The sequence below is a fragment of the Sclerotinia sclerotiorum genome, genomic scaffold, assembly GCF_000146945.2.
Source record: "Sclerotinia sclerotiorum 1980 UF-70 scaffold_2 genomic scaffold, whole genome shotgun sequence".
In the NCBI taxonomy this organism is placed as follows: Eukaryota; Fungi; Ascomycota; class Leotiomycetes; order Helotiales; family Sclerotiniaceae; genus Sclerotinia; species Sclerotinia sclerotiorum.
Window position 1 is genome coordinate 2,106,908 of NW_001820834.1, and position 27,902 is coordinate 2,134,809.

The 27,902-nt window shown below is 43.1% G+C and overlaps 10 protein-coding genes across 10 annotated transcripts; 7 read left to right on the top strand and 3 right to left on the bottom strand.

The window, feature by feature from the left end:
- Nucleotides 1-39: 39 nt before the first annotated feature.
- Nucleotides 40-553, top strand: SS1G_01879 (hypothetical protein; the record flags this gene model as incomplete). Its single annotated transcript, XM_001597633.1, has 2 exons — nucleotides 40-251; nucleotides 307-553. 2 exons carry the CDS (start codon nucleotides 40-42, stop codon nucleotides 551-553), a joined length of 459 nt encoding a protein of 152 aa, XP_001597683.1.
- A 532-nt stretch (nucleotides 554-1,085) lies between these two features.
- Nucleotides 1,086-3,036, top strand: SS1G_01880 (hypothetical protein; the record flags this gene model as incomplete). Its single annotated transcript, XM_001597634.1, has 2 exons — nucleotides 1,086-2,127; nucleotides 2,390-3,036. 2 exons carry the CDS (start codon nucleotides 1,086-1,088, stop codon nucleotides 3,034-3,036), a joined length of 1,689 nt encoding a protein of 562 aa, XP_001597684.1.
- A 256-nt stretch (nucleotides 3,037-3,292) lies between these two features.
- Nucleotides 3,293-4,210, top strand: SS1G_01881 (hypothetical protein; the record flags this gene model as incomplete). Its single annotated transcript, XM_001597635.1, has 1 exon — nucleotides 3,293-4,210. One exon carries the CDS (start codon nucleotides 3,293-3,295, stop codon nucleotides 4,208-4,210), a length of 918 nt encoding a protein of 305 aa, XP_001597685.1.
- A 385-nt stretch (nucleotides 4,211-4,595) lies between these two features.
- Nucleotides 4,596-5,912, top strand: SS1G_01882 (hypothetical protein; the record flags this gene model as incomplete). The annotated part of the gene is made up of 5 exons (XM_001597636.1): nucleotides 4,596-4,716; nucleotides 4,973-5,063; nucleotides 5,498-5,616; nucleotides 5,694-5,848; nucleotides 5,895-5,912. 5 exons carry the CDS (start codon nucleotides 4,596-4,598, stop codon nucleotides 5,910-5,912), a joined length of 504 nt encoding a protein of 167 aa, XP_001597686.1.
- A 545-nt stretch (nucleotides 5,913-6,457) lies between these two features.
- Nucleotides 6,458-8,752, bottom strand: SS1G_01883 (hypothetical protein; the record flags this gene model as incomplete). The annotated part of the gene is made up of 1 exon (XM_001597637.1): nucleotides 6,458-8,752. The coding sequence occupies one exon, from the start codon at nucleotides 8,750-8,752 to the stop codon at nucleotides 6,458-6,460; it is 2,295 nt and encodes a 764-aa protein (XP_001597687.1).
- Nucleotides 8,753-10,744: 1,992 nt separating this feature from the next.
- Nucleotides 10,745-12,259, top strand: SS1G_01884 (hypothetical protein; the record flags this gene model as incomplete). Its single annotated transcript, XM_001597638.1, has 2 exons — nucleotides 10,745-11,655; nucleotides 11,713-12,259. 2 exons carry the CDS (start codon nucleotides 10,745-10,747, stop codon nucleotides 12,257-12,259), a joined length of 1,458 nt encoding a protein of 485 aa, XP_001597688.1.
- Nucleotides 12,260-12,737: 478 nt separating this feature from the next.
- On the bottom strand, nucleotides 12,738-15,470 carry SS1G_01885 (hypothetical protein; the record flags this gene model as incomplete). The annotated part of the gene is made up of 1 exon (XM_001597639.1): nucleotides 12,738-15,470. The coding sequence occupies one exon, from the start codon at nucleotides 15,468-15,470 to the stop codon at nucleotides 12,738-12,740; it is 2,733 nt and encodes a 910-aa protein (XP_001597689.1).
- Nucleotides 15,471-16,500: 1,030 nt separating this feature from the next.
- SS1G_01886 (predicted protein) lies at nucleotides 16,501-16,846 on the top strand (the record flags this gene model as incomplete). The annotated part of the gene is made up of 2 exons (XM_001597640.1): nucleotides 16,501-16,642; nucleotides 16,701-16,846. The coding sequence occupies 2 exons, from the start codon at nucleotides 16,501-16,503 to the stop codon at nucleotides 16,844-16,846; spliced, it is 288 nt and encodes a 95-aa protein (XP_001597690.1).
- A 1,491-nt stretch (nucleotides 16,847-18,337) lies between these two features.
- SS1G_01887 (hypothetical protein) lies at nucleotides 18,338-22,461 on the top strand (the record flags this gene model as incomplete). The annotated part of the gene is made up of 6 exons (XM_001597641.1): nucleotides 18,338-18,356; nucleotides 18,522-20,635; nucleotides 20,701-20,992; nucleotides 21,044-21,198; nucleotides 21,248-21,850; nucleotides 21,907-22,461. 6 exons carry the CDS (start codon nucleotides 18,338-18,340, stop codon nucleotides 22,459-22,461), a joined length of 3,738 nt encoding a protein of 1,245 aa, XP_001597691.1.
- A 1,702-nt stretch (nucleotides 22,462-24,163) lies between these two features.
- Nucleotides 24,164-26,666, bottom strand: SS1G_01888 (hypothetical protein; the record flags this gene model as incomplete). The annotated part of the gene is made up of 6 exons (XM_001597642.1): nucleotides 24,164-24,451; nucleotides 24,506-24,799; nucleotides 24,905-26,351; nucleotides 26,417-26,448; nucleotides 26,525-26,592; nucleotides 26,660-26,666. The coding sequence occupies 6 exons, from the start codon at nucleotides 26,664-26,666 to the stop codon at nucleotides 24,164-24,166; spliced, it is 2,136 nt and encodes a 711-aa protein (XP_001597692.1).
- Nucleotides 26,667-27,902: the final 1,236 nt, after the last annotated feature.

A 27,902-nucleotide genomic window follows, 5' to 3' on the forward strand; every position in this document is an offset into this window, starting at 1 on the left:
GACATCATTTACCATCTTTTCGATTCTTTCACGAAACACATGCAGATTATTGCTGAGGCTAAGAAGGAAGCCGCTAAGCTTTTGGCAGTCTTCCCCTGTGTTCTTACACCTGTAGCTGTCTTTAACAAAACCGGGCCTATTGTCATTGGTGTTGATGTCAAAGAAGGAAATCTCAGATTACATACACCTATTGCAGCTGTCAAGAAGAATTCAGTCACTGGTGCTAAGGAAATCATTGGTATTGGTAGAGTGTAAGTTTTCATTTCTCTATGCTCATATTATGATACTAACTCTATAAACCTTTAGCACATCTATCGAACGTGACCACAAGCAAATCGACATCTGCAAGAGAGGACAACCATCTGTCGCCATCAAAGTCGAAATGGGCAGTTCTCAACCGGCATATGGTAGACATTTGGAAGAAGAGGATACATTGTATTCATTGATTAGTAGACAGAGTATCGACACACTGAAGGAATTCTACAGGAGCGATGTCAGTAAAGATGAGTGGGAACTCCTCAGAAAGTTAAAACCACTTTTTGATATTCCTTGAGACCTGCGTGTGTAATATTAGCGTTGTGTTTTGAGAGTCTGGAAATGAGGTACGAAAAGAGCTTTGCACATTTCAATTATACAATATTGCAGTTCCTGTCGAAAGAGCGTGTATGATACATTAGCATCAGTACCAGAAGATATCACGGACATTAACATTTCACTGATATATTTGGATTTGAATGAAGAAATAGTATTTTGTGAGCATACAGATAGATCGATGTTTTATATAAAACACTCTGTTTTGAGATGTAATAGAAAACCTCCTGCTAGCGCCTTGGGAGAAAAACCCAAACAGCATCAGAATCGAGTAGATCCATAACATCCTGCAAATTTAGCTTTTGGGTGCTTATTTGCAAGACAGGGGTCTCTACGAAACCTTATCAAAAACCGCTAGCAAGGCTGTTATGCACTAATCCAATTTGAGAGCATTCATGTCCACCGCCATACGGCAGAATTTAATTTTTGGTCAAGTTTTCAGACTGAGCTCTCCAAAGTTCACTTTTTTTGCATCTATCACGCTTTATTTCGAAATGGGTAGCAAAAGGAAGCGTTCAGCTCAAGATGCTGCAGCTGCAGCCCCTGCTGCCAAAAAACAACAAAAAGACTCCAAGTCAGCGACCAAGAAGCCAGCAGAAGCTCCTGCTCCTCTCGACACATCCCCGTTTGTCAACAACCCAAAAGGAGACGAACTAAAGCGTGAAGTCAAGCTATATGACATGCTCAGTAGTGAGGATGATTCGCAGAGACTTGATGCCGCCAATGCCATCGTTTCCGGTTTATTGGGAGAAAATGGAGTCGAGGAATCAACACTACAAAGGCACTTGGAGAGAAGATTGTTTCGGGGACTTGCAAGCGGCAGAAAGGGTGCGCGATTGGGCTTCAGCATTGTTCTTTCAGAACTCTTGGCACAACTCTTTGGTGCTGCGAACTTGAGTGCGACAAAATATCCTGGATTGACCTTTGATAACGTCTTCGAATTTTTAATCCTCAAGACAAAACCAGAGGGTGATCTGAGCGGACAGGAACAGAAGGATCATGCGCTTGGCTTGTTATTTGGACTACAATGCTTTGTTAGGTCCAAAATCCTCTTTTCGATTGACGGGAAATGGGAATTGGTTTTAGACAAGCTGTTGGAGTTATCCAGCAAAAAGTCCTGGACTCGGGAAGAATGCGGTTGGGTGATTATGGAAGCTTTGGAGCAGATGGATCAGGATCAAGCAGAATCGACTTTGAGTAAATTGTGCGATGCTGGATTGGGACTTTCACCAGAAGGTGTCGGTATCTGGCTTAGAGCAAGGGATAAGTTCCCAAAAATGAAGTTTCCAAGCAAGCCTTGGGGCCAAAGTGGTAACCCATTGGAGCATCTTAATTCCCTTGCCAAAGCTCTCAAAGAAAGTTCATCTAGTGAGGAAAGTTCAGGTAAAGGACAACAGGCTAAGCAGACGGGAACTTGGAATCCAAAGTTACATTTTGTCTGGGACATTGTCTTGAGTCAATATGTCAAGGCAGCTAATAGCAAGGCGAAGAACATTATGTCTGAATTCGACAAATTCTGGAAGGTCACTGTTGATGGTAAGCTATCTGCATTTTACGCGTTTGACTATTACTAACGATCCGCCAGAAAATCTATTTTCTGCATCTGCATCAAGGGAGCGTAAATTCTGGGGCTTTTTAGTCTTCCAAAGGATGATTCAGAGCCATATTTCTTGTACAAAACTTATTACTAGTATTTTCAGCCACAATCTCGTCCGTTGTCTCATCAATCACGTTCAAGAGAAAGATCGTTTTCTTAACAGAGCCGCAGACAAATCGCTAAAGGTTCTAACAAACGCAGTTGAAGAAAACCCTGAAGCGTTAGTTGTTGTTCTTCAAGGATTGATTGATGGCAATGGCGCATACAGTTTTGACCGAGTCACCAAGACAAAGACGATAGAGAAGCTTCTGAGCATGGTTGATGATACAAATGGTGAAGCTGTCCTCGATGTTCTTACCTCGCCAGTTTTAGTTGTGCCAAGCTCAGAAACCAATGACGCCGAAAAAAGTCGACAAATGTTCGGTGATTACGTATTAACTGCAATTCGTCATGTTGATGTTGCAGAAGCATCAGAAAAGTCAAGTTGGATCAAAACTGCCGCGTTACCTCAACTTGCATCATTGGCATACTCGAACAACCCAGAAGCCAAACCTCCCATCTCTGAAGGCACTCGAACATTGATCAGGAACCGATTGACCTCTGCTTTTACCCACTTATTATCTAACATGGATGGCTATCATTACCCTTGCGATTTAGTCATTTCCTGTGAACCTGATGCAGTTGCTATGGACGGGCTCATCACCAGTGCTAAAGACGGTGCATTCGCTACATTACAGAAGCTCATGAAGAAAGCAAAGAAAGAGGGAGGAAAGGACAAGGCAACATACCAAACCCTTGTCACTGTTATACGCTTTGGTCATCTTCCAATTGTACAATGGCGACGTTGAAGCTGTGTCCATTCTAGATGAATTGAAATTATGTTACGACAATTTAATACGACACAAATCGACAGAGGATTCAGAAGTTGAGCCTTTCGAGGTTCTTGTGGAGCTCTTGTTATCTTTCCTTTCTAGGCCGTCTGCGCTTCTTAGAAAGGTCACACAACATGTATTCACTGCATTCATGAGTGAGATGACTGAGGGTGGACTAAAGCTCATGATGGACGTTCTTGAAACTAGCGAAAATATGAGAGGACAACAAGAAATGTTTGATGAGAACCCAGATGATGAAGACGCGATGGATGTCGACGAAGAAGATGATGAAATGGATTCAGATGTTGAAGTTGTTGACATGAATGGCGATGAGGGTCATTTAAACGCACACCTTGCGGAGGAAGAGGAGGAGAGCGACGAAGAAGACGATGAGGAAGAATCCGAAGACGGAGAAGATGAGGGAGATGACGAGGCCAACAAAGAGCTCAATGATGCATTAGCAAAGATTCTTGGCACCTCCGCGTTAGACCAGAATAATGAAGACGAGGATGGCGACAGCGACTCTGATATGACTGATTCTGGGATGGATGCTTTAACTCCAAAACTTGAGGAGGTTCTTGGCCGAATGCAAAAGAAAGGGCCAAGTAAAAAGCAGGAACAGAAGGACGCTAAAGAAAATATGGTCAACTTCAAAAGCAGAGTTTTAGACCTTCTTGACATTTATGCCAAGAAAAAAGCATCTAATCCTCTTGCTGCGGAAATTTTATTACCTCTGTTGCGCTTGATTCGTACTACTAAGGCCAAACATTTAAGTGATAAGGCATTTTCAATAATTCAATCTTTCGCAAAGTCCAGATCAAAGGCATCATCTTCGGAAGCTGAGGCAGAAATTAACGTCAAGGCGCACATTACATTGATCAAGGGTATCCATGAGGAAGTACTCAAGGACCAATCTAAAATCTTTGCCAAAGCTGCCAGTACAGCTAGTTTATCTTTAGCCTCTGGCATATACAGGGCGGACAAGAGCCAATTCGAGAAGATTGGAAAGGTGTACCTGCACACGATGACAAAGTGTGATATTGAAGGGGTGAAAATTCAGGCGAGTTTTATTGCTGACTGGGTTAATTGGTGGCAGAGTCATATTGCTCATGCTGCGGCTGGTGCGGCTGGTGCGGCTAAAGATGAGTAGAGGCGCACAGATTGACTGTGGGATCTGAATGTACTTGTAAAAGATACCATTGAATTAAAAGTTTAAGCGATCACTTTGAGATACAGGAGAAAAAAGGTTGAAGATTTTCGGTGAATATATGTGATCTTGCTATTTGTTAAAAGAGTTCATGGCCACGAAATCTTTCTATGCAGTTCAAGGGCGCCTCGATTTTAGCCTTTCTCTTCGGATATGCCATAAAATGGTAGATGATTTCGAGGCGAGGATGATACATGCATAGGTTAGTGTTATCGTAGCATTTGATATTCCAAGACTGTCCATACACTTAATCTACTCTCTTCTCAATCTCAAGTACCAAAGACCCGACCTTGTTGGATCAACCGACGAGATTATAGGTGAAAATACCATGTCATGCATACATAGGGGGGGTTGCTCGCGGGAAGCGCAGCGGAAAGATGATCCGGATGGGAGGGTTATTGGTGGTTACACTTACATGAAGGGTATATTCTCGACTCATGTTGAGTTGGGTTAGTTGGATTCGGTCTAAGGGTGCATACTTCAGATGTAATATCCTCTTAACAACCTCCATTCCCCGACTTCTTAACAAGTTTTCTATATTAAGTGATATGTTTAGCTAAACCAAGAACTTATCATAGTATCCGTATGCAAGGGAAATATATAATGTAAGTAATACAGTGACACAGTAGTAATAAGTCCAAACGAATTCATGTTTCAAATTCTATACTTCATACCGTTTCATGATCAACTAATTGCAACTACTAGCATCCATGCGCAACGCAGACTCCCAAACATCATTCGTGACAGCACTCATATGCAAATACCAAAAAGATGACTTGACTCACAATTTCAAGCTGTATTTTCTTTAAACAATAGTCATAAAAATCTCATGACTTTAGCGGGTATATCTCCTCTCCGCAAGAGTGGCGGATCTCGTCCCCGAAGAATCATGCATCTAACAAACTAATCCTCGCCATTCACCCACCAAAGAGCAATTTTCAAAAGATTGCCCTCGTTCTTCCTTATGACCTTCCCTTAACTTAAATCTCATAATCAAATTCCGATTTACGCCAAGAATTCTCCCATGATTTCAGAAGGCCGGTCCTTCATCCCCATTCGTTCCACAGTGATGGCATTCCGAACTATAATATTTCTTCAATTCTTCCTATACATATCCTCCATATACAGTTTTCCATTTTCCTTTCTAAAACACAAGCATATCAACACGAGAGATCTATCCGCCATAGCAAATGAATTGGGTACATTAGGAAGTGATCTTACCGATCCCAGCACGCTGAAAACGTTCCTGGGTAATAAGGGTAATGTGATTACGCAAAATGATGTATTGGATAGTAATGGAAGTTGTGCCACGATGACTGTTTTATTCGCACGTGGAACGGGAGAAGTCGGTATGTAGCCATTGCATCCTCACAGCAGGAGAAAGGGGAGTATAGAAGAAGAGCGAAGCTAACAGATAAACGACTAGGTAATGTGGGATTATTAACCGGTCCTCCATTTTTCACAGCTCTAGCTGCATATATGAATCAAACAGGAAGCATGGCAATCCAAGGTGTAGACTACGCAGCCAGCGTCTCCGGGTTTCTATCCGGTGGTGATCCCGCTGGCGCTAAAACAATGTGTGTATGCATTCCCTCCAAACTCACAATTAATCACTAACCAACCCCAGGGCTGGCCTTATAAATAATACTCTCACTACTTGTCCAAACACTCATCTTACCGTATCCGGGTACTCTCAAGGCGCACAACTTGTTCACCTTGCTATGAGTTCGCTATCCAGCACTACTGCTTCACGCATCAAGTCTGTCGTCATGTTCGGAGATCCGATGAATGGTACTGCGCTCAATGGTGTTGATGCTAGTAGAGTAATTACGTTTTGTAATCCTAAAGATGATATCTGTAAAGGGAAGGATGTGATACTCCCAGCTCATTTGGAGTATAGTGCGTATGCGGGAATGGCTGCTATGTTTGCGCTGAGCGGGTTGGCGGATATAGGCATTACGAGTGCAAGGAAGGTTAGCGGAGTTGGTGGGATTATGTCTTGAGTATTTCATGTCTGTCTATGGGAACGAAGTGAAGATATGCAAAATGAAAAGAGTTATCTTTGGGTAAATGATATTCAAGACTTTAAACTAGCAAAGTTGAGTTTATTTCTGCTTAGTGAATCCCATCACAGGCTTTCTATTTATGTATTGTACATGAAAAATACAACTGCACAAAAGATATCTACCGTCACTCTCCCAAAATCTCCCACTCTAAAGAATCCCCTGCTTTAACCATTGTCTTGATAGCTGTCAGTGTCCTTGAACAATCATGCTCCAGGTCATTAAGTAGAAGTCGATTAGCCCTTGATTCCGCAGCCATGGCTTGTATACTGAGGAAACCTCTTGTGAGATGCAAAAAAGTGCGGTATTCTGGACGTAAAGACGTCAACAACTTGCCCTTCCTTCTGATTTCTAGTGGTAGTCTGTTTTTCTCACTAGTTTGAGCTCTTAACTTAGCCCAACCCTTCCAATTCTCCATAAGAACGGATTCGCATGTCTTGAATGCTAGCTTGAAATGGCGAGCCCTGGCGAGATGTTGAATGTACTCATTCCAATTTTGATTACTCAATTGAAATCCAAGATCCGTGATCTCGTTGACAGTTCGTATCATAATGTTGATCTTCCCCTGCCTCAGAAGAGCTATCATGTAGAAGTGTAATGCCTTTGCCAAAGCAAACCTATGTGCAGCCATGATTTGTTCTTTGTTCTCCTGCGTGTCTAGTTTTGTATCTTTTGAACCACCCCCTTTACCCTCTTTAGAAGAGTGATCGACATCATCTTCGGCCATTTCTGCCTTTTCAGGATCATCTATACGAGATAGCGAGCCTGGAAGCCGGAGGGGTTGGTGCCGCGTTCGAATATCAGACAAGAACTGCATCCACAGATCCTCCACGGCGCCATAATCTAGTTCTTGAAGTTTTAATGACATTAAAGCAGTAGTAATACTCTGGGGTTGTATGCCTCTTCTGTCTTCTGGAAGCATTCTCAGGAAGCGTTGATGCATATCCTTGGCGGAATTTGTTTCCATATTTTTGGAAAGAACAAATATAATGTATCCAAAACAAGTGGCAGGATAAGCAATATCGAGTGGCTCGTGCTGGATACCTTTCCTGACTTTATCGCTAAGATCGCGAGGATTCATTGTTCCAACAACTTGTTCGAAAATCTCCATGGCACCTTGTGCATCTCCCCACCTACGCCTAGCTTCGTGAATTGCACTTCTTAACTCCATGAATTTTGTGCTTGCATTCTTCATCCTTTTCTGCTCAAGCATTCGATTCTGAACTCGGAAAACGTCGTCGTAACGGTGGGTAGCAAGAAAACCACCCATAACGATTGCATAATGAAGACTAGTGGTGGGTATACCAGCTTCCGGCATAACCTCTACTAAAATCTCCCACGCACGTTCTGGTTGGCCGACCATAGACAGCGCTTGCATAAGGGCGGCATACGTATCACCGTTATGTTCTATGTCAAGCTGAGACATCCTTTGAAGGATTCGATTGACGTTGACGAGGTCATATCGCAATGCCCAAGCAACAAGCAAGGAATTCCACATACGAGTTCGTGAATCCTTAAAATTCAAGTTCACGGCCTCTTCACAGATAGTTTCTGCTTCTCCCAATCGATCGCATGCTAAATAAGCAGTGACTAGTGTGCTAACCATAGCAGCGCTCTTTTCAACACCATAAGAAGCAGACATCCGATACAGTTCGATAGTGTTCTCAAGATCACCACGTGAGGCACACATGCCCATCAGAGTTCCAAAAGTGTAGTCATCAGGCTGAAGATTTCGTTTGTTGACAGTATATTCAAAGGTTTCAAAAGCATTATCATATTTGCTAACCTGTGCATAAGCACTAATGAGAATGTTGCAACATATTATGGTCGGTTTAAGGCGATATTTTTGTCGAATACTTTTGAATATTTCGACTACTCGTTCATACTCTCCTCGCCTTGCGTGAACATGTAGGAGTGGGGCCATATCGTCAGCCGATGCCAAAGGATTAGGGGCCGTTGCCGACTGACTTTCTAATCGCATGTATCGCTCTGCAAACTGTTCAAACATTGCATGGACGGTGTCGGCATCTCCGTGGCGTGCGAATTCGTCCATGCATCTCCTGTACGAATTCCGATCCAGGTTCTGATTGAAGCGGAATATATCCGTGAATACTTCTTGAATTCCGATCAAATCGTGATTCTTGAAAAATATTTGTAGTACGGAGTGCAACATGGACCTTGGAAGCATGAGGTTTTTTTTTGGACTTTCTCGAGCTTGCCTGTAAAGCACGACGGCTGCTTTCGATTGACCGAGATTGATCAATATTCGAGTCGCCTGGGCATAAAGAGAGACAGATTCAGATCCCCATTTCTGAACATGTTTTACAAGGGGCCAAAACGTGGCATATGAAAAGTGCTTAGCACTCAGTAGAGCTGATGCGATCACCTCCGTCCCAAATTTCGTGAGAGCCTCGGATGGCATGGAGTCACCTTGTGAAGAGATGCGAATCGACTTATTGATATACTGTGCCAAGTGTAAAGCCTTGCTTGGAAGATCTTCTAGATAATGTAAACTTTTGAATATATCATAACGCGGCCCAGCAAGATTATCATGCAGCTGCACTTCCGTCCAAAGAGTGAAAGCTTGTGGCCACAAACTGTTTGTCATGAGGTGTAGCATGATATCTGATCCTCCAGCCGTTGTGTTGAACTTTTCGAGTGAGTATTGGTACAGTTCATTCGCTCTTGAGAAATTCTGCAGTCTCAAATAAGTGCGAATCACGATCTCGTATATTTCAGGTTTCTCTCGACGCTCGTCGCATCGCTCAAATAATGAAGTAGCTCTTTCTGCATCTACTATTCGATTTGAAGCCGCCATGTATTCCAAGACCTGAATTCGAATTCGTTCCTCGGCCCAACTGCCCAATTCTAAACGCCGATATTTTCGCCACACCTCTTCATATCGTGAAGATGTTGTTATTCCTAGAACTGTTGCGATGGTTGCTGCGTCGTCGGGTACCTCGGGTATCATAGATCGTTTCTTGATTTCAACGGTCTCTTTCTTTTCTACATCTACTGGAACCAAGGCTAATGAAGGGCTCTTGGCAGATGACGTGTAAAGCCGATAGCCAGAACTACGTAACCCTAATCTTGTTCTTTTCCCAGCTTTTCTGTCAACCCCAAGGCCTGAATATTGTCGTAGAAATTTGAGTGTACCAGCTGGATAGAGGAAGTCCAAGGAGACACCAGGATTTTCGCTCGAAGTCCCGTCTCTGGGTGACCTTAGGTTCGAATTCTCGAAAACATTGGTCCCTTGCAACATGAGCTGCCATAATGGGGAAAGCTCAAGTTCAATTGCACCATGACTCCAAAAACCCGAATGAAGCGTGCGTCGACTTTTGACTAAATGCTTTGGTCCTGGTAGAAGGCGCCGTAGACTGCCTGTTTCAAGACATCCCGCCGTGCGCTCAAGCATGCCCTATTGAAAAGACCGAAGAGTGTGTACGAATGTGAAGGAGAAACTTTTAATCGTCACCGGTGTGCGGCTCTAAAGTGAAAACTCAAATCTAACTCAATATTAGACGAGACGATTCTGGAGGCTAAAAAGATCATCTTGAGCTTTACACTCACCGTAGAACATGCTTTGCACAGTCAAAATTAGACTGACGTTAGGAACTTATGGAAAGAGTGTGAAAAATCTAGCAAATCGTAGTAGGTTAAGCTGGAATTCGGATTTGCTGTAAGTAACAGAGGCAAAAACCCTTCATATAACAGCATAGGTAATAAATTTGGCTGGGTCGGAACATAGTTTTATTTTGCTCCGAATGCTTAAGTAAGCTATTCATTTCTACGTGGGGTAAATGTGGCTTGAGTGCCATCCATCTCATCATCAGCCACCCCACACCAGCACTGATTATTCTGCCATAAGCCAAAAGGCGGTCAGAATTATTTATACCATTTCTAGCCTCTCTCTCAAGCAACCTTGTACTTACCAAATCCCCTCGACCACCCCACAATCATAGTTATATTCCTCGAACAATGGATGTCACCAAATTTGTCGTGGAGGGACGAGATGAAGCGAAACTGTACGGCGACTCCTCCGCTTATCGAGGTCGACTTTCAAATAGAATTCATAATTTAAGAAAGAAGCTTGGAATTGCGACGAAGCCCCGCGCAAAGTACTCCAACAGGCTAGTGACAGCAGAAGATATTGGTCAGAACCATGAGTAAATCCGCCTTCCATGACCCGCGAATTATACTAAGGGAAACTATAGATATGTCCATCTCCTATTGCTCACTTCTGAACGAGCTTGGGCGCATGCTATGTCTATGAAGGAGCTACACTCTGCCGATACAAAAGGAATAACTGGCTCAACTCGATCGCATATTATTTCTCGATTACATAAATCTACATATATGCCATATCTCTTTCACTACTGTCTAGTGAGTCGACCACAATGCGAACGATGTGACTATGGAAGCTCGCGCATATGCTGCTCTCTCGCCGGGGCAATGGAATCGAGAAACAAGGTGGGAGCTTGTTGGAGAGTACTCGAGGCTAGAATCATATATACTGCACTCTCTAAGGTCATCCAAAACAGACATCTTCAAGGATCTATTGAGTGACCCCGTTGATCCGAGTATACGATATGGAGCTTATAAGATGGGAATGCCACGGACATTAGCCATTCCCGTTATTGCACGAAAGAATTTCCCCTCAGATCCTAATTTGGCGTCACAGGTGGAAGAGTTGGACCCAAACTGTTTGAAAGATGAAACAACAACGACCAAGGTTGATCATGTGGAATCTGGTGATGCACCAAAAACAATAACGTGGCGATCTCGAACAGTCGACCTAGAAGATGCAGCAATTGCTACTGCGTTGGGATCTGTAAAATCAGCTTCAGTTAAACTATCTGAGGTTCTTTCCTCTGACACTATGAAGAGTCCTAAGGATAGAGGTTCCGCATATGACGACATCCTGATTGCGAGTCAAGACGTAGTCGATGCCACGAAGCATGCAATTGATGAGTTAGTATCCGAAGGTGTCGGACAGAGCGACAAGCGAATGCAAAGTCTTTTAGTCACTAGGACTGCTGTTAGCTACGATATGATCGGCTGGCGTATAGGCAGGAATAGAGTCATGGTAGGGCAACAAGATGGAATTCTCGACTATGTCCAATCTTTCCCTTCAAAGAAAGGCAGCAAGAAATCAAGCAAGGATGAACCTACGGGACGTAAACTTGCAAAGTTACGGGAGAAAGTTGTTCTCTATGATGCGATACTGCAAAGTGTTGAGTCAATCAAAGAGCTTCCTGGTGTCGCAGCCGATTCTACTCTACAGGAAGAGCTAGGTGCAAAATATAGCTATTTTCAAGCACTCAAGTAAGTAAAAGTAACAGCTTTGGCATATCATATGAATTTAAACTGACCGTTGAATAGGTGTTTGACAATAGCTCGCTCTCATGCAGTTCTTTCAAATCCTAAAAGTGCACTAGCTCTCCTAAGTCGTGCAACAGAAAAGTGCACATCCGCCAACTCACAACTCTCTTTATCGATGGACACAATGACTACTACCAGCCCACCCAACTTGATTGTCACCCCCTCGGAATCTCAAAACCTTCTCACTTACCTACAATCCGAACTTCAACGCCACCGCGCTTTGGTTGAGATTTTCAATCTCACCTCCACCTCCTCAAAACCTGGCAATGAGAACACTCATCAAAAGCCGCTTGTTGAAAGTCTAAATGAGTATCCGGCTAACGGGGTTGTTGATCTCAAAAACCTCGTTACATATCCTCCGAAAATGGAAGTTGTACCTGTCAAACCGTTGTTCTTCGACGCAGCGTGGAATTACATTGACTATCCGGGAAGAGCAGTAGAGAAACCCATAGAGAGAACTGATGTGGAGGAAGAAACAAAGGAGACAGAATCACAACCGCCACAGCAACAACAGCAGAAGAAAGGTTGGTTTGGTTTCGGTAGATAAAAATGGGATGCAAAAGTCAATTGCTGCATCATATAGAACTTCTACAGTACCAAGCTAGATGATTACAAGAGCTAAAATAATATAGAATTTTCAAGGACTGAGCTCCTTTTGGATTTCATTAACTCCATATCATTTTTTCATGCTTGTGACTTTGAATGTGAACCTATTTAGGACATCTATCATTTTGTTGTGATACGACGTATTAGGCAGAGTTTATTAAAGCACATGCGAAACATATTCGTCTTAAAAACATTAATTGTAAAACTACAATGTTCAACCGTAATTGAGTCTGCATTTTGACATTAATTGATCAGATATTAATGATGTAAATGATGGACTTTGCTCAAGCTTAAAAATCTATATTTTGATCATTTAACACGATATTCAAACTCTCATCCCGAGAGTAAATAAGTCTTACCATACTCTCCAATTCAAGCATGTGTGTATATACAATCAAAATGATCCAATACCCCAGCACCTAAAAGAACAATAAATCTTGATCCCTCCACTCCAAATCAGACAATATAACATGAACACTCTTCTCCAAAGCCTCCGGTCCACAGATCAAAACCAGCTGTTCCCCATCCGCATACCCGCCCCCATATCCACTTCCTTGACCAGCAATCTCAAATCTCCCTACTTTCTTCTCCAACATGTCTCTTCCCAATCTACCCCTTAGTCCCGTCCATTCCTCCGTAGGCTGACTCAACGCATAAACTAATCTACACTTCTCTTCCCTTCCCTTTACCAAAGTATCTAATTCCTCTCTACAGAGAATATCCTCCTCCTTTCTATTCCCATCCAACACCACACATTTCGGTTCATCTACTTCATCCCCTTCATTTAAAATAGCCCGCAACACGGAAAAAATAGGCGTCACGCCACTTCCCCCACAAATCATCACGAATCTCCGTACCTTCCTCCTCTTTCCCCCAATAACACATTCACCCTTTGATAAATACTCGAATTTACCAATTGGGCCTTTGAAATCTATCGAGTGACCTATAGGAAGACTCTCCAAAGCCATTGTCATTTTGCCACCGGGACCTCTGTCATTTTTCGCATATATCTTGATTAGGATATCTAAAATTCCCTTATCGGTTCCGAGCGAAAGAGGTGTATAGGATCTTATAATCGCTTCCCTGGTAACGGGATCGCGTAATCGCATCATGACATGTTGACCCACTGGTAATCCGATTATTTGCTCTGCATGATTGAGGGTAAAGGAAAATATTCGTGAATCGCTTGAGATGGCTTTCTTGGAAGTGAGAATGGCTTTTTGCCAAGTTTTTGGTTGTAGGAACACGGGGCGTAGAGATTGGGGTTCGGAGGAGAGGGGTTCGGGGTTCAGGAGGGAGGTGCGTGCTGAGGGGGAGAGAGTACCGATGTGGTAGGTGGGCATCATTGCTTTTGCTGTTTCGGAATGGATGGCCATGAATTCATCGGTGGCATCTTGACCTGCTGCTCCGGTAATACTTGTGGCACCTCCAGGGTGGCCTTCCAGAAATGGGGTTCCATCGTAGACTTCGCCGTTCAGCACAAACCAAGGTTCCTTTTCATTTTTATGTTGGCGTAATTCTTCGATTGAGATTTCGCGCTTCATGCCATCTTTTGTCATCTTAATATCTTTCTTTTCATCGATCAGAGCGACGGATGCGTCTCCGCTGCCCATTTCCTCACCCCAAAATCCGTTGGCAAGGTCTCTCCCAGTAGCCTTTACTCGCTCCATCCATCCTCCTGGCATAAGTGCTGGTTGTGTGGGATGTTCGAAGAGCAGGTAATCGTGTTCTTTGGTGATAGTGATTCGATACCATGGATTATTCATCATACCAAGGACACTCCAATACATATCTCTTGGTTGAACATTCATGCTCTCATCCATGGCTCTTACCATTATATCGCTCGATATTGCAAGATCTTCGATTCTCAAATCGACTTCCCAGAAACACCATGTAAAACATGTTTCCCTCCATTCCATGTCTAGTCTACCCCCAAATAATGTTTCGTTCTCGTGGACACGGTCGCGATAATCGTCTTCATGGTATCGTATATCGGCCAATGTCCAGGACTTTCCTTTGTCGAGTGTTACCTCGACTCTTGTGATGCGTCGTCCACCACCGCCGTATGCATAACCCTTTGCACGATATGTTTGTCGTCCACTCACTAACGATAGCCGCTCTTCATGTTCCGGGTATGCAGTAACACTATTCGTACTCAGATCATAGATAGCGTATCTCTCATCCGTCCACCATTTCGGTTCGTTGGCACTTTGCTCTGGGCTAATCATAGTTGGGAGAACTCGGTTATCGTAGATGTGGTACCAATTGTCACTAGGGGTGGCTGTGACAATGATCCTTTTCAACCATTTCACACTGCGACCGCCAATCTGACCGGGAACAACTGCTCGTAAAGGTTTGCCATGATCGGGTCGAAGCATTTCTCCGTTCATTTTGTGGGCTACCATGATTCCTCTGTTTGGGTCCAAAACCCAATTCAGTTTTAGGGAGGTTCCATAATAGCCATTGGGAAGCTTGTCTGCCCCTTCCATGCATACATATTTTGCTCCTCTCATTGGGATAGCCTTTCTGATCAATTCATACATTGGCACACCTGTCCATAGAGCCGTTGATACACCGGCAGCTCCCCAAGAGAATCCTTTCGACTTTCGAACCTGGTTTTGTTCTTTACGACGATTGCCGGCGCAGACAAGTGTAATAGGTACAGTAATCTGTTCGTAATCTCTGATGAGGTCCCTTAGTGTGAGAGTAAATGGTTTTTTGACCAATCCCTCCACTGAAAACTCCCAGTCGGGTATCGCTAAGTCATCAACATGAGGTACAGCTCCATGATTCCGGACGTAGAACAATTCAGGTGATGTGAGAAATCCTTCGTCATATAAAGCGCTCAATGGAGGTTCGACATTGAACGGGTGAATTCCAGTCAACCGAATAAGTCGGGGGTCTCGGGGTACTTGGTTATCTGGGGTTCTCAGATCCTCCTTGATAATTTCCGTTGGCGGATTTGTTGGAGGCGGAAGGGTATATCTCTGCTGTGATAGTGAGATGGAACTAGCTCGGCTTGATAAACAGCTGAACTCATCTGAACTATTTTCATTAGAGTCCGGTGGAGTTGGTGGCAATTGAGTGTTTGTTTCCAGCAACTCTGTACTGGACCTGAGGGAGAGCCCATCTATATAATTCGCACTGGCCATTATGATTCCCCTGTGAAGATACCAAACGGTCAAATAGAAGGTAGAACAGTCGTTGAAGGTTCTGTTTCTAAAGAATCTGTAGGATAGGACGAGACTGGTTCGATGAAAACCACGAACGCTCAGATGAACCAGGAGAAATGATATTCAACCAAAGCTGGATCCAATTCGGTGACTACACAGAGTTCTCCGTGGAAGTAACAAAGGAAGGTTGATTACGCAAGGGAATGATAAGAGGTAAGAACGAGATCAATACTTATGACGAGGAGCAATGTATAGAGAACCGGTGACAGTGAATCAACTACTCCTTTTTTCAATCGATAAGGGTTCACCGCAGAGACCCCATCAGAGAATCTGCAGACAATTCCTTCAGGTTCGCAGATAGTATCATCTATCGTCGAATGAATGCTTCTTTTGGAGCACGATATGGTGAACGGTGCATCTCCTGAAGTGAAAGGGGCATTGTTGATGATTTCCGCGGATATATTTTGATTTTCATGCAGAACTGATAAGGCTTCCTCTTCTTTACATACCTATCTATCAGTACCCATCAGTAGCCATGGGCTTAAATAAGATACTTTTGGTGGCTCCACGCGGGCCATATACCACACTTTGCTCTTATCTATACCGTGATCGAATATGATTGGCTCACTAGATAGGGGCACTAACCGTTACTAATGGCCACAAAATCAAAGTATTTCCGCTTTTTGAGAAACCATTGATATTCTTACCAAGGTTATGTATATATCGAATCGATGATAAGGAGATCTTTCATGTGGTAGAACCAATTGACTGTAAAGCTGATTAGTTGGTGATGGCCTCGTTATCGACATCACTCGAGGCCCCTTTAAAATTTATAAATTGTGAAAGATAAGAAGATAGATACGCGGGATCATTTACCGGACAGTGGACACTAGACTTGAATCCAGCACGGTACTAGTAGTCCCACGATGCATGCTTCCGTAGATGTGGTGCCCATATAACCATATCGAAAACCAACTCCGTCATCTTGAACCTGATATCAAAAATCACAATGCAGTCTACCTTCCGTGGTGGCATGCTTATGATCTGCTCAATCTCAACCCAGATTCAACCGCTTTTGACGTTTGGTAATTACGCGAGCATAGCATCAACATATGTTGTGGATAGAAAGATGGCAGCTTACCTCAAATTTGGTCAAACCTCCATAACTGACATCATTGTGTCTCGTGACATGCTTGTTCTTCTAACAAGACCTTCTCACTGGCCATAACGATATATACGCAAGTTTTCCCATTTCCGCATCGCATCAGGACTCGGACGAAATCTGGTGGAGAGGTTATGAAAGCGAGGGCGTCCAAGCTATAGTCAAAAAGCATCTGTCTGAGCTGGATTCTTGAGCTTGTTTTGGCCTGTAGAGCCGGCCATTAAATCGCTGTTGTACTTGCTATGGTGATTGTTAAGCTTCAGTAATTGAGACATTGGCAGAAAGTAGCTCCGGTATCTAGAGTGATTTTGAACGCCGCAAATGCTTTTAATCTGAACTTCGCAAATCACTGACCTTTAGAGGCTTAGCTACCATGGAGCAAGAGTTTCTGGGAGTTTATGAGGTATTCCTTCTCACTGCTCGACGTGCGAGAAGCACGTCATAGCACATCATAGCTCGTAAAATAAAGTGTCAAAATCTTTGTTGATGATGGAACGGGAGGAGGAGCTCTATCTGAGCCATTGGTAACAGTCAGTTGATAGTATGAAATACCTTTTCAATTCATGGAGCTCAGAGATCCAACTTTGAGTTATTCATCAGCCCATTGTAGTAAAGCCCAGGATTTACTGGATGATAATTCTTCCGCATGGAGATCCGATGTTTCTCTTCCATCAGATATAACACCGTTAGGTATGTCAACATGGCGCAGTCTCATCTCCTGTAGATTGTGACTTAGAACCTCAATATGGATTTGTACTTCCTCTATTGCTAGATATGAAGATAAGCTCAGTCTCAAAGGCTCGTTATCAAACAAAAAGGTGTGAGAATGACTCCAGTTCTTGGATCAGGCAATGGCTGTTGCATGTATGTTGTCCTGCTTTCCTTCTCACGCAAGATGACAAGATTGTCCCTATGAATGAACACAGCCGTTTATTGGAACATTGGGATAGCACCATGGAAAACTCTGATGAATTCAGATATTAAAAATTGTAGGTTCAGCAGCACCAAATTGTTTGCTGCATATGATTGCAGCTATTTTTATGCAGGACAGGCCGGCTATACCTACCCTGAGGTATCCTGATTACCTCACTGGCTTTACAATATGCAGGTATCAGCCAAAAGAAAATACAATAAATGTCTTGTCCCAAACGGGACAAGGTAAATTTACCATGATGGAATATATTTAATATATTTCAATTTCATCAACTATCCAGGCATTTAGATAGTTGAGAAGTTAAGAGGATAATATACAGATGAATTATCGAAATGTCTACATATATATATTTTTCTAGATTCAAATCTTTATATGCTAGTACGAGTAGCTAGTCCTTCAACCAGCACTAGTCGATATCTGCACGGACCATGACATCAATGCAATACGGCAGCTTTCAATGTTTCTTAATGTTTTCAGTTTGAATTCCTAAATTCCACATATTTGGGAAACTTTCTCAAAGTCACTTCTACCCAACTTTCCAATTCTTCTAACCTACCAAAAGAACACCTGACAACCAATTCAAGAACCCCATATTCCGGCACACAAGCCTTCATATCCAGATGCATTTTTCTGCTTCTGTGAAGTACTATTACCTTTGGTCTTTCTTACAAAATCCCTGATGTGGGGGCGCAAGGAACACATCGCAAACCCCACCTCAAACTACACAGATCCGGCCTGAATAGGCTCACCATGGATCGCAAGAGAAAGCGTGAGTAATTGCATGTTATCCCGGCAGGTGCAGACATGTATACTGACGTGAACATTGATCTGAAGGCGAATTGCGCGACTTGAACGCGCGTGCCTGGGGTGGCGAGAAAGGTTAGCTGGTTATGCGAACAACTCCCGAATTATTTTGTCTGACCTACAAACACAGACGTTTATGCAGTCAACAAGTCATTAGATTCATCACTCAAGAAGAATACAGCCTTCATCAAGCGCCTTCGAACCGCAATTTCAGCTGCGACCCTTAGCACCTTCCTACAAGAGATTCGTACCCTGAGCCTTCACAAATATCTCTCGGAAATTATATCAGCTTGTTATGAAGGGCTTTGCAGACTTAAGTCTCCTGGGGAGGTCGAGGCCGGCGTAGAAATTGTCAGCGCATTACACCAGCGTTTTGGCCCAGCAGAATTTACAGAATTTCTAGGATGGTTGGTAGGAAAAGGATTGGCTACGCCAGAAAAGTCATTGTTGAAGAGTCTCGCAGCCGAGGCCCGAGAAAAGGAAGAAAAGGAGAGAATTGTACGACAGAGAGTACTGTTGAGGGTTGTCACCGAGTTGTGGCTCGTGGGAGTTTTGAGAACTCTAGATGATGTCGCTCGACCGGATGATGCATCCCACGGCAAGGAATCAATTTCAGGACCATCAAGTAAGGCACCAGATAATAAGGCAAAACCAAACGGAGTCGGAAAGGGTGGAGGCGCTGAACCATTTCCTCTGGAAGTTCTGAAGGATCTTCTGGGACATGATAGAGATCATGCGAACTTGCCCTTACTGGTTATCTTTGTGAAGGCATTTGGCTGGGATATACTGGGTGTCAGAGAAGCCGGATACGAGGGCAGGAAAACGGTTGAAGAAGACGGTGCTACGAAGACGACGAATAATGCCACTGATGGTGAGGATGGTGAGGGCGAGGACGAAAATGGAGATACTTCTGTGGAAGAAGCGCTACTGGTCTTGGACTCCGCCGAAGATACCCCTCTTGCCTCACCCGAACTACAGGAGCGCTTTCGAAATATCCTTAATCGCTATTTTGAAGATGTCAAAGCACACCTCATCCGTGATCAGAAGGCCATTGGTAAACAGGCTCGCAAAGATTCGGAGGCATACGTCAAGTCTGGTCAAGTGTTCGAAGATCGCCAGGCAAATTATGAAAAGGCAGTCAAGGCGCAAGAACGACTTATATCGAATGCCCAAGTCCTCGCAGAATCCATCGGTGCAGAAATGCCAGATCTCAAAGACGCTGATGATCCTTCGGCCCTAGGAAATGGAGGTGTTGGTTTAGTCAAGACTGGTGATTACTTGAGAGGCGAGGGCGAGGGCGCAGGTATTTGGGAGGACGAAGATGAGCGGAGATTCTACGAAAATCTGGTAGATCTCAAAGGCAAGGTCCCAGGTATGCTCCTCGAAGATGGCAAAAAGAAAAAACCGGATACAGATGAGCAAGTTGGTAAAAAGATCGATACATCGGAAATAGCTTCCGCAGAGTCCACAGCAACGAGGCCAACCGATGATGACCAATCTACAGCCATTGCCAACAAAACCATTGGTGCCCAGGTCGATGCATTACTTGCTCGGCTCCCTGACCTTATAAACAAAGACATGATTGACGAGGCTGCTATTGACTTTTGTTTCTTGAACTCCAAGGCTTCTCGTAACCGTTTGATCAAAGCTGTACAAGAGGTTCCCAAGGGCCGTAGTGATCTTCTTCCATCATACTCAAGACTAGTAGCCACACTCGGAAAGTACATGCCAGATATTACCAAGGGTTTGGTCGACTACCTCGATCAAGAATTTCGTAGTCTTCAACGCCGCAAGGAGAAGGAATTCCTTGGCCAAGCCCGGCTAGGAAATATCCGCTATCTAGCTGAGCTGACCAAATTTGGAGTGGTTCCTGAACATGTTATATTCCATTGCTTGAAAGTCAGTCTTGACGACTTCTCACGGATGAATATTGAGATTATATGTAATCTGCTTGAAAATTGTGGTCGATACTTACTTCGCAATCCGGAAATGTCCCCTCGAATGACATCTTTTTTGGAAACACTCAAACGCAAGAAATCGGTACAGCATATTGGCCAACAGGAGCGCATGCTAATCGAAAATGCCGTTTACTATGTAGACCCACCTTTAAGAGCCGCGATCCAGCAAAAGGAGAGAACTCCCACTGATTTGTTCATCCGCAAACTTGTCTACTCTGATATGACTACACGCAACTATGCTAGAATCATCAAGTCAATTCGGAGGCTTCACTGGGAAGAATCAGAGGTATGTATCATTTCTAAATCTAGAAAAAGATGAAAAAAGACATCACTAACAATACATTATTCAAGGTTGTCACCATCCTTGAAAAGGTACTCTCCAAACCTGGGAAAGTAAAGTACGGTAACATCTATCTATTGGCAATTGTCACAGGCGCCCTATTTCGGTATCACCAAAGTTTTGTAGTTACAGTCATCGACAACGTCTTGGAGTACATTATTGTTGGTTTAGAGCAAAATGATTTCAAGTTCAATCAACGTCGGATTGCAGAAGTCAAGTACCTCGGGGAACTGTACAATTTTCGTATGGTTGATCATCCTGTAATATTTGATACAATGTACCGTATTTTGACTTTCGGTCACGGTAAGTTACAACCGTGGCAATTTGTAGTGTGCGGCATGCTGATATCATTAGGTGGACCCCCTATCCCTGGCCGCGTTAATCCATTCGATATGCCCGATGACTTTTTCAGGATTCGTCTTGTAGCAACTTTATTAGAGACTTGCGGTGTTTTCTTTAGTCGTGGTGCGGCGGGAAAGAAGCTTGATTACTTCTTGTCTTTTTTTCAGGTATATTACGTTCACAATCTTATGATTGCTGTCATGTTGACTCTTATAGTACTACATCTATACGAAAGATCCTTTGCCCATGGACATTGAATTTATCGTCAGTGATATTTATGCTGCCACGAGACCTCAATGGAAGCTTGCCTCGAATATAGAGGAAGCCAGTCGTGCTTTTCAATTAGCTATGGCTCAAGATCAAAAGACTGCTGGCATCGAGAAGGTTGTTGAACCGGAAGAGCCAGATAGTGACGCATCATCGGATGAGGGAGATGCAGGTATTCCAGAAGGAGATGCTGATGATGCTTCCTCTGATTCTGAAGAAGAGCTAGAGATTGACGCCAATGCCGACAGTCTAACATCCCCAACAGGAAACGAATCAGAAGAAGAAAATTTTAGTGTCACTCGCCAGGAAGAGGAAATCGATCCTGAAGATGAAGCTGACTTCGAGCGTGAGTATGCTAAAATGATGGCTGAGAGTCTAGACTCCAGAAAATTTGAACGAAAAGCAACATTTGATGTTCCCCTTCCCATGAGACGCAAAGATCGCGAAACCACAAATTCAAACGAGTTGCCCAAGGAGTCTTCTTCAGCAAATAGCCCCTCTGGAGGTACAATGGCATTCTCGCTCTTGACAAAGCGTGGTAATCGCCAACAGGTTAGCATTCATTTAAAGCTGGATTGCTTAGATTACCGCTAACTGTTAATTTTTAGACTCGTACAGTTGCCCTGCCTTCAGACTCAAATTTCGCAATTGCTATGAAATCACAACAAGCTGCCGAGCGTGAGGAACAACAACGCATCAAGAATCTGGTCCTAAACTATGACCTCAATGGTGGTGACGAACAAGATGGTGACTCTACACTGCAACCCTTACTCCCTAACCCCAATATTCACACTTTCAATCCAGGTTTCGATAAAAGTGCCACTACAACGTTCTCCAGATCTGATAAATCTGGTAGTAACCGTAGTGGGCAAAGGTCAAGAAAGTTACAGCTTAGTGACGTTGATTGGTATGACCCCCTAAAAGAGCCCTCTCAATTTCACACTCCAAGAAAGACCCAAAGAGATGAGAACAGTAAATGCCAAAACCTTGACAAATTGGATGCCGAGGTTGTTTCAGTGTCAACGCCCGAAAGAAAAGTTTCAAGGCTGTATCCAACCCTCGCTGCCGAAAGTAGGTCGAAAGGCAAAGGTTTCGCTGCAAAGGAAGAAGATCAGCCAACGGTAAATTCGCCAAGTACTTCCGAAAAGTTCCGTGTGAGATAATATCTGGCTTACATTCGGCAACCTGGTGTTTTACTTTGATAATAGGACACAAAATTCCAAACTTGCTTTCATTTCTTGTCGGAGCGAACATTATTAAGATAATCCAACAAGAAAAAGTGCTGACATATTCCCCTTTTTCCGGGGATCTCTCAATAGGACATGATAAGATTTGGTGTTACAATGTTCGCGCAGTTACAATCTTAACTTCGACTTTGGAATTGGGATTGGGATTGCCGGCATATAAGTATACACTTCTTCTCTGCTAATTCGATATGAAGATCACTAAATCTGGAATACAACTTTCTCTCGGAAGTTCATACTTAGGGAGTGTGATTCAACATGACCTCCTGTCGGACTCGACTCGATGCACACAAGCGAGCAATCATTACTGATGGCCGGCAAGTCAGTAGACGCTAAGGTGTCAGCTAACGCAGAGGGAACGGTGGATCCGGTGAAACTGAAGGATGGAACCATGCAAATATTGAAGTTATCCAGGAGTTGCGAAACGAAGTCCACATTCACCCGAAAGGATGGTTGGGTGCTGAGTTAATTGGTGAGAAATTGGAGAATCGGATGGAATGGAAAATGTGGTGAAGAAGAAGAAATGGAGAGAGTTGTGGATTCGGTGGCCTGTTTTTCGTTTTCTTTCATCCACTCTTTTTGTCTTGCTTACTCTCTCATCTGTCACAAAGACAGCATTACACTCTTTTCTCGTGCGTATGTTCAAATCATCCACTTGTTCTCTATTTATCTATCCATCTATTCATCTAGTCTTACTCTTCAACTGCTGGAGAAATCTAATTGTTGAGAGTGTGAGTGTGAGTGAGAGAAAGAGAGAGCAAAGAGATGGATTTGGATGGTTTAGCATATGTTACTTACAATGGAGGAGCATTTCACATCACGTCAACGTATATATCCCATCTCTAAATGTTTGATATGTCCATATGAGTGAGATCTGTATGTATAAACCTACCCAGTGAATCATCGCAAAAGAAAGACTAGGTATCCATCCCAAATATCCATCCCAATCCATCTCCATCAGATAATTCAAATTCAAATCCGATTTTCAATCTTTCAACTCTCATCAAAATAAATCCATTTTTATTCTCCATACTCTCTTTAAGCAGTGGCCACCAGGTCGATTGCATTCATTCATTCACTTATTCTCTTACATCATCTCCCTTTTCCTCATTCTCATCACTCTCGAATTTCGAGCGCTCGTTATATAAATAGATCGATAGGTAGATAGATAGATAGATAGATAGATAGATAGATAGATAGATAGATAGATAGATAGATAGATAGATAGATAGATAGATAGATAGATAGATAGATAGATAGATAAATAAATAAATAAATAAATAAATAAATAAATAAATGGATATATTTTCTTTTATATTTAGTTAATACTCACTATACTAGGCACTAACTATTCACCAACTATTCACTCACTATACAACTGCGCACTAATCAAGTAAAGTGTCACTTTCTTCACACTAATTAATCATGTAAACTCCATACTCATGCTCATAATCATAGTTTTCATAGTTAATCATAATCATATTCATAATCATAAGATCCATTCGTTCTATAATACCATTCATTCCTAGTTTCGCAGTCGTAAGAATTATCACAACGTGCATGATCTATTTATTTCCACCCAACTAACTCCCTCAGATTTGCCCCATCATCTATTTTCACCTCACTTCTCCTCAACCTCGGCCTCAGGCTTTTCAGCATCCGTCATGATTTCATCATTATTTCCTCCATTCTCTGCTGCTTCCATGGCCATCGCTGCTTGTTTAGCGGCTTCGGCCATCTCCCTCTTCCTTTGCAACTCAGCCTCTTCTTGTTTCCTGACCTCCTCACGCTCAGCCTCAACCTTGTCAAAGTAGCGTTGAGCAATTGGTCCTGCTACCATGCTGATTTCATCCATCTTTGCTACGTAGACAGCCTTTGTTGCCTCTTCACCTTCATCATAGAGCCAATCCTATTTATAATTAGTATGACTAATTTCAGGCATAAGGTAAAAAGGGAAACTAACCTCGGCAGCCTCAAGCTTAGCCTTTAACTTCTCCTTCTCCTCGTCACTTGCAAACTCGGCATATTGATCATCAATCTTATTTCTCATTTCGTAGATGTAAGTCTCGAGTTCATTCTTCTTCTCTTCAGTATCGGCGACCAATTTGTCTTCCATGTTCATGGTGTTTTCTTGTTCGGAAGCAGTGGCAATGGCAGCGGTGTCCAGAGAAGCGGTACCGGAGACAATTGGAAGATCACCCTTTCGGACTTGCTTCTTAACCTTTCTGGTCTTTGGTTTATCATCGGTATCCATAGCCTTGACGGGGGTTGTTAGTTTATCATGTCCCTGTAAACGGGGACGCTTTGGAATAGGTTCGTCCTTGGGTAACGGTTGAATATCAGTAAAAATCTGGTTACTCACATCATCCTTCTTCTCTCCATCCTTCTCGGGGATTGGCTCCTCAACCTCCATATCCTCAACGTAGTATCCTTGCTCAACGTTCAAGATACCATGTAAATTAAGACGAGCCTTCAATTTACAGATCATGAAGTCATCCTTTGAGTCAGCCTTGACGTTTTTGACGGTAAATCTTCCAATCCATGGGTTCATTGTGCCAGGCAATAATTCTGGCTTGGCATACTTGGCTTCCAGAGTAAATGGTTCCTTTCGGTAGAATGTAAGTATCTTGGTTGAAGGCATAATTCCACCTTTGTTGAAAACAGTGAGGCTAGTATCCTCATCCGGAATATCTGGAGATTTTTCCCATGTGAACTCAATTGGGTAGTTAACGATATCGTGAATGGCGAAATCGCGGACACGGAAAACAGGGGAGAGAATGGCGCAGCTGAAAGCACATCCTCTCGCAATAGCCTCATCTTGGTTGAGGGTGAAAGAGAGGTTCTTGCCGAAGAACTTTTGAATGCGCTCTTTGAGGGCTGGGACACGTGTGCAACCACCGACAAGTTCAATAATATCGATATCTTCAACCTTCAACCCGGCATCGGCCAAAGCTTGCTCCAAAGGAACGTGGACTCGGCTAAGAAGTGGCTCAACAAGTGCCTCGAGCTCTTCACGCTTCAACATGGCGCTAACATCAACATCGTTCATTAAAGATTCGATGTTAAGAGGTGCCATGGCGTTGGCAGACAAGATCTTCTTTAACTTCTCGGCACCAGCAGCGACACGGACCATAGCCTTAGGGTTACTCTTGATATCAATCTTGTACTTCTCCTTGAATTCTGTGGCGAAATGCTCAACCAAAGCCTTGTCGAAGTCTCGTCCACCGAAATGTCTATCGTAAGCGGTCGACTTGACGGTGAGTTCACCCTTTCGGAATTCCACAATTGAGGCAGTGTAGTTGCTGTGACCGATATCGATGAAAGCCACGCGACGGGGCTTCTCCTCTGGACCTGGGAGATCCAACTTGGTGATACCGTAACCCAAAGCAGCGGCTGTGGTATCGTTCATCAGACGAAGAAGCTTGACACCGGCAATCTCAGCAGCATCCATCAAACTTCTTCGCTGAACATCAGTGAACCAAGCTGGTACGCTCATGACCATATCTGAAACTGGAAGTTTCAACTCCACGGAGGCTGTGTGTTTGATTTTGCTCAAGTACATAGCCACAAGTTGAGTAGCCGTGTATCTTTCCTTCTTGCCCAAATATGTGACCTCCGCACCAACTTGGCCGTTGAGATCGACAAGAGGAGCCGAGACATAGTCTTGTTCTAAAGCAACATCTGGGTCCTTCAACGATCTGCCTGCTAATCTCTTGAGAGACCCAACGGTGTTCTTGAGGTTGGAGATTTCTTGTGTCTTCGCTGGCTCACCAAGGTATCTGGATTTGGGTCCGAATCCTACAAGGGAACTATAAAGTAGATATGTTAGAGATATTGTAGGGAGTGCAGATGATGCAGGGCCAAGATAACTTACGGAGTGGCACGATTTGAAACTTCATTTGTGATCTGCGCAAAGGAAAATTAGCATAAACACCCCCACCAAAAGAAAAAAACAACAGCTCAAAAGAATTTAAACACATACGACATCAACACCACGATTTCTTGCGACAGCGATGACTGTGTTAAGAGTACCGAAGTCTACACCAACAACTGTAGATGATTGTAGTTAGTATTGAAGTCCAGATGCAAAAGAGTGGTTCGAATCACAAGCACGCACCAGACATATTGAATTCGAGTTGTTGTCTTTGCGCTTAAAAGTAAATGGGGAAAGTATAAGTAAGGTTAAGAAGACGAAAACTTCTTTCTGAGGATAAGAAAAAGAAGAAGGGATATCTAAAACGGGGGATTCCTTTTGAAAAATCTAAACAGAAAAAAGGTAAAAACTTTTTGATTATGAAGTTGTTCGTGATGATAGTGAAATCTCCAAGGGGATTGTTGGTATTGTATTGACAGAGTAGGTTGGTTGGTATGGATGAAACAAGCAAGCAAGGCCTTTCTCTCAATTTTTTTAATTTTTCCAGTCTAATCTGGCGAGGGCGCGGTCCGTTGCTCTACAGGCTTACAGGCAACTTCTTCCACTTTAACGAAGAAACTTCTCGATCTTTCTCGGCGCTTCACTTACATCAGGAACAACATTTCAGCCCATTCAGCCCATGACAGCCTTATATATATTTATTTCATTCCTTGTATTTATTTATGATTTTATATAAAATATGGGATCATCTATAGATACCTAGATAGGTATTAACTAGTAAAGGAGTTTCTATTATTTTCTCAATCATAATTTATTTATATATTTACCTAGCATTTACATAAATTATTTTATAACCACTATCATTTCAATTGCATTCTTCAACGATTCTCTCACTTTCCACCCACTTCGTTCATTCACTCCCTCCACCTTGTTCAACCCCTCCTAGTCACGTGAAAGAAATCGACACACTAATGTTTTCGATAAGGCGAGCCACCAAGCCAACGAGCCACCGAGCCACTAGCAAGAACTCGAGCCACTTTTGGAGGGTCATTGGGCAAACATCAAAAAAAGAAAAGAAAAAAAAAGGGTGACGTCTATTTTGGTGGGGTGGAAAATGTTGTGTGTGTTGGCAGACAAGAGTTCGCTCTATCGATTTGTCAAAGAGCCCAAAGAGTCTAAAGAGTTCAAGGATCATACCTTGAGAGATTTCGCCCTACTCTTTGTCACAGAAAACAGGAAATGTGGTGTTCATTGGGTTCATTGTTGGCATTGGCATTAATCAACTTACTCCCCTTAGTATTCTTGTGCCCAGTTAGAGATTCGTTTTCAGCATTGTTGACTGCATGTAGATCTTTTCATAGACCATCACTACCATAACGGAATCAAATCCTGAAATGGAAATACTCAAGAAAATGACAGCAAAATTTATTCGCTTTTGTATTATTATTGTATTGTAAAATCTTAGCTTGCTCATCAGCTCCCATTT